Source organism: Pollachius pollachius, assembly GCF_949987615.1.
Source record: "Pollachius pollachius genome assembly, chromosome: 14".
Lineage (NCBI taxonomy): Eukaryota > Metazoa > Chordata > Actinopteri > Gadiformes > Gadidae > Pollachius > Pollachius pollachius.
Window position 1 is genome coordinate 20,824,129 of NC_136947.1, and position 11,959 is coordinate 20,836,087.

The following is an 11,959-nucleotide window of genomic DNA, read 5'->3' on the forward strand; positions in this document are numbered from 1 at the left end:
AACAAACAGAACACTAAACATAAGTGCCCCCCCCCCCCGCGCCCAAACCCATTGTTGCCATACAACCCTGAGAATATTTTATGCAAATTTTCACATTTTCAGTGACGTTCACATTTGTACAAGTGAGAATTGAGAGTTGGGCGATCCAATTGTGACCCAGTTCACTTGTTGTTTTACATCTCTGAAGTGGAGCAGCGGTGATCGGTTAAACCCTATGAAATACATCTCAAGAGTGCATAGTTACACACCATACAAAAGAAGTGGCTCAGGAATAAGCTGGTTGTCTGGCGACCAGAATGTTGATTTCTAATTAGAGATTGTGTTTCTTTATTAATTAAAAGTTTATAATCATCTGTACTCACATAGAATTTTTTTTATTGACACTTTTAGTTACACAATTGTCACTAAAGTAAATCGCAGGTAGTTGCAGAAAATTCTAAACTATATACAAAGGGCTTTTTGTATTAAAAGATAATGGCAGCAATAACAGTGTAACTTTGGTGGATGACACCCTTTGCTCACCTCGTGTAATTGTCTGCTGAGAAACAACGCTTGATATGAAATTGGAGTAAAAGTTAATAAAAAATGCATAAGGCAGATTATCTTCCCTCACCTTCCTCTTGTTACCTGACACACTGCAGCTCCCAGAGCACTGTGGTGTGGCTCGCTGATGTTCCCCCACATGAAGTAGACTATTCTTATAGATTTTAAACTAAAGATTATATAATTCTGTTTGGGAAGACTTTTATTGTATCAAGCCTACAAAGAAGGTTTGGGCACAGAGTTGAATTCACTGCCTCATTTTGTTCTCTGAGCTTTCTTATTCAGATAAGAAGCCTGTAGTTTGATTCTACTTTTCTTCTGGAGATTAGGAAGGAGATTATTCCTGTGAGTCTCCTCAGAGATGCTGTTCTAAGTGGAGTCACACTGTCTTCTATTTCCGTTCCCCTTCCTCCCCTCCTCCAAGAGGGACATGTGGAGTCAGAAGCTGGTGATTAAAAGGAGAGAAAGTCTTTCAACATCATGGACAAACACCAGAAGCGGAGGATCACATTCTTAACCATCGGACTGATATTCCTGCTCAGCGGCATCGAGTACGGTGAGTTTAGCTTTGCTTGTCTGATTCGTAGACTTTGTAGCTCAAAGTAGCAGTGCAAACGATAAAACTTGGGCCTGACATTTAAATGATTGAACTGGTATAACTTGCAGAGATGGTTGTCACACACACACACACACACACACACACACACACACACACACACACACACACACACACACACACACACACATACACATACACACACACACATTCACGGCTGCACCATCTGGATAATTGAATCCGATTATGATGAAGGCAAATGGGGCATAGCCTCACCCTTCCCTCCCCTTCCCTCCTCCTCCCTCTCTCCTCCTCCCCTCTCTCCTCCTCCCTCCCTCCTCCCTCTCTCCTCAGTCCCCTAGTCCACTGCACCACCTCCTTCTAGTCCATGACCCTATCCACCCCAGCTCTTTATTTAGCTCTCCATTCCTTCTAGCGGTCATTCTGCCTACAATATGGCGTTACCTCCAGATCCTGGAAGCCCCGCCCTACTTCCTGGGTCTGGGCCTATCAGCGTTCAGCCTGAGCGGGCTGCTGACGGGGCCGCTGTTTGGCCTGTGGTCGGACCGCAGCAGAGCCACAAAACACATCATCCTCTTCTCCAACCTCTTTGAGATCGCCGGTGAGAGAGTTTGACTCAGTTATGATCCTCCATCACACGTAATGTTGGGAGAGAGGGGGGGCGAGAAAGTGTGAGTGTGAAAGAAAGAGAAAGAGGGGAGAGATGGAGGGAGGGAGGAAAATACAGATTTATTGTTGTTCTTATTGTGACAGATGTGTTGTATAAAGTCAATCATCATGGTCCTAACCCTAACCCTAACCCTAACCCTAACCCCACTCACCACACCTTTAAAGCCATGCTGTGATCCTTTTTTAATCCCTTCTCTTGTCGCCTCAGGTAACTTCATGTATTTCCTGGGATATTCAAAATGGCTGTTGTTATGTAGTCGGCTTGTAGCAGGTGAACACACTCTTTTTTTTAAGGCTACACAAACGCACACGTGCATGCACACACAAACACACATGCACACAATTACACACGCGCACACACACACACACACACACACAAACCCCGACACACACATATACACAATTACACACACAAACGAAACCTACAGATCTATTACTGATTATTGTGTTTGTGTGTGTATTGCAGGTGTGGGTGCGGGGGCCGGGTCCGCCATCTTTGGATTCCTAACGCGTTGCACGCAAGCAGACGAACGTGCCAGTGTCTTTGCCGCCATCATGGCCTTTCGCCAGGCCGGTCTACTAATAGGTCAGTCATTGCCATGGAAATAGAACGGTGTCACGTTCCCCCTCCCTCCTCTCTCTCTCTGTTCAGTGTATCGTGATGTCAGAGCTCACTCACGGCTCTCTCCCTCTCTCTTTCGCTCTCTCTCTCTCTCTCTCTCTCTCTCTCTCTCGCAATTCAATTCAATTCAATTCAAATCAAAAAAGTTTTATTGGCATGAGCAATATACATTTGCATTGCCAAAGCAGGTGAACAATAAAATAAACAGCGTTATAAAATAAAAATATATATTATATATTATATATAATTATATATATATTATTATTATCTATATTATTATAGTATATATTATAATAATATAATAAGTATAAACCGTTAAATACAAAATATTCTCTCTCTCTCTCTCTCTCTCTCTCTCTGTCTGTCTGTCTGTCTGTCTGTCTGTCTGTCTGTCTGTCTGTCTGTCTGTCTGTCTGTCTGTCTGTCTGTCTGTCTGTCTGTCTGTCTGTCTGTCTGTCTTCACAGGCCCGGCGTTCAACATGTTCCTACGACTGTGTGACTTCAAGCTGGGCCCGTTTGTTGTGGACAAGTACACCTCTCCCGGGGTAACCGAGTCACCTGATAATCAATACGCTGAGCCTATCAATTGGCTGAGCCTATCAATACGCTGGGCGTTGGTGCTAGGACTCCTGATGACACGTGGTGGTTCCTCTCACAGCAGCCGTCTTTTGTTTCCTGCCAAATAAGTAGAGGTCGCCGCCCCCTTCGCTGTTTCTTCAGCCAATAACCATTTATTATCCATTGCTTTTTCCCCGGCCCTATGAAGGTATTATTGTAGCGAAAGTCTTTAGCACCTGTAACTGCAGATTTTGTATGCGTACACTAAAGTCACAAATTTGTAACAGTACATTTAAGTCGTAAATATTTTTTCTACCATTGCAAACACTAAATAGGGTCTACGAGTTCACAAGTCTGTGTTACAGGTGCACAAATCCTATCCTGTTCATCACAACTTCAAAGAGTCATGCACTTGACACTTTTGCTACAATCATTGCAGCGCAGTTGGTGCAAAACACATTTGCACACGCGTGTTTCATAATCTGAGAACATGCCCAAAATGTGTGCATTCGTAAACCCAAATGTGAACAAATGCATCAGAAGTTGCACATCTGTGAAAAAATTCCTCACAAATAATATGATATAGAACGCTATGTTGATTCAGCATTTTAATCAGCGAGCACAAGTCCATCGTTACAACTGCTCGAATCTGCTCCTGCAAGTCTCAGCTGTGTTTTTTTTTTTGCAGGTAGTTTTGCAACATGTCTAGGTGGTACATGTGTAGCAAAAGTGATTTCTATCCGTATGAGGCAAAGCGTCCGTGGGCGGGACAAAATTTCAGCAGTAACCAATAAAGGTCGCCGGTAGGGGGTGCATTTTTCAGACTACACTGGGACCATCGAAGCAGACCACTGAAATACATTGAAGGACACTTACGGCATGTTAATGCAATAATTTGGGGGGATTCCGTTGAACTAAATAATTTAATTTGACATAATGTAAGATACCCAACTACGTCATGTAGGATGCCCTCTTGTCTACTTTCAAGACTCCAGAAAGTAAAAGTGTGCTTTGATGTTCCCAGTGTAGTTGGAAAAATGCACCCCCTGCCGGCGACTTTCATTGGTTAACGCTGCAATTTTGTCTCGCCCAGGAAGCTCTGTTTCATACGGAGAAGAATCAGTTTTGCAACAGTTGTACCACATAGACGTGTTGCAAAAGTATCCGCAAGAAAAACAACAGCTGAGACTCGTAGCAGCAGATTCGAGCAGTTGTATCGATGGACTTGTGCTCGCTCATTAAAATGCTCATTGAACATAACGATCTATATAATTTCATTTGTGAGGAAATATTTCACAGATTTGTAACTTCTGATGCATTAGTTCACATTTGGGTTTACAAATGCACAACTTTTGTGCATGTTCTCAGATAATGAAACACGGGTGTGTGAATGTGTTTTGCACCAACTGCGCTGCAATGATTGTAGCAAAAGTGCCAAGTGCATGACTCTTTAAAGTTGTGATACACAGGATAGGATTTGTGCACCTGTAACACAGACTTGTGAACTCGTAGACCCTATCTAGTGTTTACAATGGTAGAATTTTTTTTTACGACATCAGATGTACTGTTACACATTTGTGACTTTAGAGTACACATGCAAAATAAATATTTAGGACGCATACAAAATCTGCAGTTACAGGTGCTAAAGACTTTTGCTACAATAATACCTTCATACGGCCCCTCTTGTAAAAGTGCATGACACAGCATAGTCTCTCATCTACGCATGCAAACTAGTTCCTGTGTGTTTGTCTGCCAAGTTCTGACTGCCCGTACAACACTCCATGATGACCCGAGGCCAACCAGGATGTTCTTTCCATGAAGCAATCCTCCGGACCCTATGAACCAAACAAACGCTTTGGTTATTTCAGATTAAAACTGTGTGAATGGGAATAACGTTCCTTTCCCGTTCCCCCCTCTCTCCTCCTCCCTGCCTTCCTTTCTGTTTCTTTCCTTATCCCTCGCTCCCTCCCTTTCCCCTCCCCTTTTCCTCTCTCTCTCTCTCTCTCTCTATCTCTCTCTCTCTCTCCACTACCCCTCTCAGATCTTCATGTGTGTGCTATGGACTCTGCTCCAGTTCGTGGTGCTTGCCTTCTACTGGGACGTACCACCTGAGGACTCAGCGGAGGGGGGTCCGGAACAGGAGGAGGTGGTGCTGTTGGAGATGAACGAGGAGGAGTTGCCCCTGGTGGCCGCCGGGGAGGATTCTGTGCACCGCTACCTCGCCGTCCACTCGGACTACCGGCCCCAGCCTGTCTGCTGCTCCTCCAAGGACCACGACCCAGCTCCCTCTACCAGCCCGGGCTCCGGCAGCGGTGAGGAGGGGGGGGGGGGGGCGTCGGTCGATGACAGAAGGCTTCACGCTGCTTGGGTGCTTTGGGTTTTAGTTTTTATTCAGCTCTTCCTCGGCTGCCTCATCTGTGGAGATCTGCCAGGACGGCGATGTCTATGCCAATGCTCATGTTTTGTATCTGCTGTATTGATCTCTATGCAGGCATGCACCCACACACACACAAACACACACACACACACGCACACACTCACTCACACACACACACACACACACACACACACACATTCAAAAGCACTGATTCCACAGCTCTGTGTGTGCAATTCTCTGGCGGACGTCAGATCCCATTCGGTGTGTATTGACAGCCTCTGCGTGGATGTGTCTGCTGTGTGTCAGAATAAGTATCCGTTCTGTCAGGTGTCCAATCCAATAGGTGTCATGAGCATACATGGGTTACAGGCAGCCAACGTATGCCGCCATTGATTTACTTCAAGCTGCAATTTATGTTCCATCAGCCCCAAGCCCTCCCCCTCCCCCCGTCAGCTTCTTAGTCTAATTACCTGTATGGGAGAGCGTTTGTGTGCACAGCAGCAAGTGATAGAGAGAGGTGGAACGACAGTTAAAGACAGAGACCCCCCTCACCATCTTTATAGTAGTTGACTTTGGTCAATGAAATAAGAGACAGGATTCATATGAATCCGATGTTCCTTTAGTTTGGTGGGTTGTGAAAGTGTAATTGTAGGAAGTGTATCGTTTGATTGGTTGTTAAACAGCAGCACCAGGGCCTGGTATGCTTATACTCAATTATTGATGGCTTCTGACCTTTTGCCAAAGGGCAAGAAGGTCTCTGAGCCTCAAAGGTCATTTTACACAAATGAAGTCCTCCTCCCCTTATTTCTTTGTAGTCAGAAAGATGTGTGGATGTTTTCTAGGTCCTCCCCCTCTTCCTCTCTACTCTTAACCCTGTTCTCAGCTTGTTCTATTCTCTCTGACTCCACCACCTCCACCTCCCTCTACCCTCCACCTCCTCCCTCTACCCTCCACCTCCCTCTACCCTCCACCTCCTCCCTCTACCCACCTCCACCTCCCTCTACCCTCCACCTCCCTCTACCCTCCACCTCCTCCCTCTAACCTCCACCTCCCTCTACCCTCCACCACCTCCCTCTACCCTCCACCTCCCTCTACCCTCCACCTCCTCCCTCTACCCTCCACCTCCTCCCTCTACCCTCCACCTCCCTCTACCCTCCACCTCCCTCTACCCTCCACCTCCTCCCTCTACCCTCCACCTCCCTCTACCCACCTCCACCTCCTCCCTCTACCCTCCACCTCCCTCTACCCTCCACCTCCTCCCTCTACCCTCCACCTCCCTCTACCCTCCACCTCCTCCCTCTACCCTCCACCTCCCTCTACCCTCCTCCACCTCCCTCTACCCTCCACCTCCCTCTACCCTCCTCCACCTCCCTCTACCCTCCACCTCCCTCTACCCTCCTCCACCTCCCTCTACCCTCCACCTCCCTCTACCCACCTCCACCTCCCTCTACCCACCACCTCCCTCTACCCACCTCCACCTCCCTCTACCCTCCACCTCCTCCCTCTACCCTCCACCTCCCTCTACCCTCCTCCTCCCTCTACCCTCCTCCACCTCCCTCTACCCTCCACCTCCCTCTACCCTCCTCCACCTCCCTCTACCCTCCACCTCCCTCTACCCACCTCCACCTCCCTCTACCCTCCACCTCCTCCCTCTACCCTCCACCTCCCTCTACCCTCCTCCTCCCTCTACCCTCCACCTCCCTCTACCCTCCTCCTCCCTCTACCCTCCACCTCCCTCTACCCACCTCCACCTCCCTCTACCCTCCACCTCCTCCCTCTACCCTCCACCTCCCTCTACCCTCCACCTCCTCCCTCTACCCTCCACCTCCCTCTACCCTCCACCTCCCTCTACCCTCCACCTCCCTCTACCCTCCACCTCCTCCCTTTACCCTCCACCTCCCTCTACCCTCCACCTCCCTCTACCCTCCACCTCCCTCTACCCACCACCTCCTCCCTCTACCCTCCACCTCCCTCTACCCTCCACCTCCTCCCTCTACCCTCCACCTCCTCCCTCTACCCTCCACCTCCCTCTACCCTCCACCTCCCTCTACCCTCCACCTCCTCCCTCTACCCTCCACCTCCCTCTACCCTCCACCTCCCTCTACCCTCCACCTCCTCCCTCTACCCTCCACCTCCCTCTACCCTCCACCTCCCTCTACCCTCCACCTCCTCCCTTTACCCTCCACCTCCCTCTCCCCCCACCGCTGCAGAGTTCCTGCGTGAGGAGGTGGTGGTTCTGCTAACGGCTCAGTTCATTACGCTGTTCAACCAAACCGCACTGGAGGTGAAGAAGCACACACACAGACACACACACACACACACACACACATGCATTCTGTCGTTGATTTCAACATTACCCCCACACACACACACACACGCCGTGCTCACCAATGAACAGCATGGGGGGGGCAGGATTAGGGTTAGGGTTAGGGTTAGGATAATAATGTTTCTTCAAAGGCCAAAAGTGTAACTGCCATAGTTGGTTAATAATAGCGAGAGAGTTCGGATTGTGTTTTGGTCACTGTGAGGATACCAGGCAGAACAATCATGTTAATCATTGAACTATGACAATAAAGCATGTTTCCCATCATACCTTCTATATTGAGAGAGTCATGAGTCTGCTGTCCTCATGGTATACCTAACAGAACAACTGTATATGTACAGCATATTAACACTTTCGTTGAATACTCGATTCAATCGCGGTGTTCCACCAAGTAGCCGGCGGCCATCGTGCAATGGCCCCAGTTGTCCAAACGCACATTCCAACAGTTGCTACTTTTTGTGGAAGCAATGAAATCATTTAATATCAATTAACATTAACCGTCTCCAAACGGCCCCAGACAATGGTGACCCCGATGACACAGCGGTACTTTGGCTTCACGGAGCTGGGCAACAGTCTGATGTACGGTGCGTGCGGCGTGGAGGTGATCCTGGGCTTCCTCCTGGTCCGCTGGCTGAGCAAGCACGTGGCGGACCGCGTGGTGCTGGCCGTCGGCCTGGTGATCTGTGGCGTGGCCTGCGTCTGGTGCCTCGTCTTTCTCACCGACCCGCGAGGTGAGGAGGACCACACAGATGGCCGACTAATCCGCTTCACAAGGGGGGAAACATGGGAACAATTATACACCGTGCAGAAAGAAAGAAACACGCCTAGAGTGGAATCACAAATGGATTTGTTTGTGTGTGCCTGTGCAGCGTGTAAAGCGTGTGTGTAAAGAGTGCATGTGTGTGTGAGGCTGTACACGCGTGTGTTTGTGTGCTTGTGTTTGTCTTGTCAATGACATCATTGGGCTTTGGCAGGCGGGCCGTTACGTAAAGATGAGCTGATGCTCATGTGAAGCGGAAGGCTTTTCATAAAAAAAACTAATTGGACACTTTGTTAAAACCAAAGAAGTTTAGCGCTGTTATGCTATGCATCACAACTAGCCAACAAACAGACGGACCAACAAGGGCCTGACGGACAGCAGTGAGCTCCTCAGTGACACATGGTGGCTCTCCTGCAGGCGGGTACGAGTGGGAGCTGACAGCATTCATCATCGGCGTGTTCCTGCAGCTGCTGGGGCTTCCTTTCGTGGCCGTGTCTCAGGTGTCCCTCTTCTCCAAAGTCACCGCTGAAAAAACACAAGGTGCGGCTTTAACTTCATACACGCACTGCGCCCTGCCCTAGCCTTCAGCCCCGCTCACACGCAGGACCACAGGTGTTCCTGGAGGCCTGACAGCCAATGAGACAAAAGATCTACATAAACTAACTAACTAAGTTTGGAGTTTGGGCATCCAGTTATTAGGGGTCCGAGCAGCGAAGCTGCTTGGCCCCTATTGTTTCTGTAACTTTTTTTTTTTCCCTCAAATTCTGTAAAAGTCATACTGCAGCCTATACCGTGAGTCAAAAACTCTTGAAATGTTCAGGTATGGTTGGCATTAATAATAATAATAATAACCTCCTCTACCCATAAACCCAAATTTGTGGTACTGCACCCAATGGTTGCGCTATTGTAAAAAATCATGAATTAGGCTTATTTCTCCTCACCAGATTGACTTCGACTCAAGATTATTTCAGAATATTAATCTGTAGAATCAGACACATTTATATTAAAGCTAAACATGATAGAAGGATTCACAGGCTACAGAATAATCAAAAAATCACCAAAATCGCCACATAAAACCTTTAGACAGAGCCTCACAAAAAATCATCGAACAGAATTTGTTTTACTTAGTTCCATTTGAGAAATATTGGCCAATAAGGTTGGAGCAGTTAGCCCATTTTTCTTGACCATTTTGTTATTGTATAAAAAAACATATGACTATCATTAGGTTGATACCAATACCCCCCACTATTAATAAACCCAAATTGTGGTACTGCACCCAAAGGTGGCGCTATTTAAAAAAAATGAACTAGCCTTATTTCTCCTTACGAGATTGACCTGGACTCAAAATTCTTTCATCATATTAATCTCTAAAATCAGATGCATCTTTTCACCCTGGTCTTCTGCTCTAAAAATGTTTACTTTTCCCCCAATTTCATAGAAAAGCCAACGTTAACCATTTATCCTTCATAATGAACTCCGTCATATTAATATTTCTTCCGTTAGTGTTCTTGACAACAAATGTTTAATTTCCCCAGATTTTTCAGGTATTTGCTTTTAAGAAAGCCCTTAATTCATTTGAGAAATGTTTGCTTGGAGTTTTCTGGATGTTGTGTGCTTATCAATAGACATTTTCACCATGTGAATGAGGCTACATTTCAGGTTTGTCAGTGGCTCAATGGGATAATGCCTTGTACTGGTTATCCTTAATTTGAGAGTTTGAATCCCGATTAGACAATTATGCTGAACATGACATTCGGCAATTGCTCCAGTCACCTGAAAGTCGAAGCACAGTATGGTATTAAGGGGAACATCAACATATTTCCTTCATAAATACATGTCATATTTATATATCTTCCATTAGTGTGTTCTTGACTTTTCATTTTGCTCGGACCCCAATAATCGCCGCTTGCGGTTATATTTTTTCTTTGGGTTTATGATTATTGAAATATATGCTCCTCAAAAGTACTAATGAAGCGTTCCTATTTCAAAGTAGGAATCTCATAAAAAGATCTTTGACTGAAATTCCTCCATTAGACCAAAAGCATCTTCCCCAAAAAATGAATTATTCAAGACAAAAATATTTGTTACTTGAATTTCAAAAAAAAGTGCAAATAAATAAGTACTTTGCAAACTTTGAATAAGTCACCAAGCATCCCCTTGCCCCTCCATGCTCCAGGGTTCAGTCAAGGTGTTCGGCGGTCCGTTGGGGGTCTGGCCACCATCCTGGGGCCGCTGTGGGCGGGAGGCCTTACAAACAACTTGTACGTCATGCTGGGCATGATGCTAGCTCTCCTGACTTTAATCACAGTGAGTACCACGCCTCCAGCCAGCAGTGTCCACCTTGGATTACAGCTGCAGGGTTTACAGGTTAGCATGCAGGAGACGAAGACAGCCAAACCAACCTGCTGTCTATTCCCTCCCTTGGTATGACCCCAACTTAATATATTCACACACAATCATATCCCAAACTTTGCCAAATGAAAATAATCATCCCCTATTAGCCTACATTATCGTGCAAAAAAAAAGTGTTCGTAAATAGTTTCCTGTACACACATCCATACAGAAATTATTATTATTGATGCTGCTTTCTTTATTTTTCCTAGATAATGACGTATTTGTCCTACAGCCACCTCACCGAGCCCAGGACCGTGGAGTGTGCGGAGGGCAGTGCAGACAGCGGCCTGTAGGCCGGGCCCCTGAGCACTAGGGCAGCACTAGAGGGGTGGTGAGGAGAGGCCCTAGGTCTCCTGAGCATCCCTAGGGCCTCCGACCCCGTGGAGGTGAGGGGAGACTCTTCTGCAGCACATCAATGCACTTGTCTTGCGGCTCTGGAATAAAAACACCCACAGCTTCCCAGCCAGCCCTCGTCATTCAGTTGTATGCTGACGTTGTACAAAACAAACCCCTTCCATTTATTCCACAGCCTTAGCTTGCTGTAGCCCGCTATGGCAACAGGCCTTGTGTACGCGCAATGCAACCGTACCTTTACAGGGACAGACACATATTCAAGTCAGTGTTATGATGGCTGTGCTATAATTGGCCACTATGTGTTTTTCCTCCCTCTCCCTCTCTGACCCCCGCGTCGACTCTAATCCCTTCAATTGAATTGAAGAGCAGGTGACCCTGGCTGGCCGCGGCTCTGAGTGGATTGGATTGGATATTAAGAGACTATCGGAGCCAAGCTAGATGACATAGTCAAGATGTGTGAGTGTTTAAACACTTGTTTAGTAATTTGTTCATGTTTGGATATTTTGAGAATGAAAAAACACACCTCGTTTAAAATAAATAATAAATAATATTGGAACTTTTCAGGACATCTTCACTAGTGAACTGAATAACTATGCAAATTTTCCCCTTGAAATATCTACATGTATAAAAGTGTTGACAAAGCCTTCTTGACTGAAACATTGGCAGGTTGAAGTGGGTGTTTTAACAGTAACACGGGTCGTCCTCTAGGGTCCGCTGTTTGCTCTGCGTCCCCGTTCAGAGTTTGAAGGAGCACCGAGGTCAATTGCAGTGCCTTGGTGCAA

The 11,959-nt window shown here is 46.8% G+C and overlaps 1 protein-coding gene across 1 annotated transcript; it reads left to right on the plus strand.

Moving 5' to 3' along the window:
* Positions 1-1,023: 1,023 nt before the first annotated feature.
* Positions 1,024-11,116, plus strand: mfsd8l2 (major facilitator superfamily domain containing 8-like 2; the record flags this gene model as incomplete). The annotated part of the gene is made up of 11 exons (XM_079751339.1): positions 1,024-1,099; positions 1,536-1,721; positions 1,998-2,060; positions 2,256-2,375; positions 2,877-2,956; positions 5,011-5,281; positions 7,557-7,630; positions 8,187-8,400; positions 8,847-8,969; positions 10,606-10,736; positions 11,033-11,116. The coding sequence occupies 11 exons, from the start codon at positions 1,024-1,026 to the stop codon at positions 11,114-11,116; spliced, it is 1,422 nt and encodes a 473-aa protein (XP_079607465.1).
* Positions 11,117-11,959: the final 843 nt, after the last annotated feature.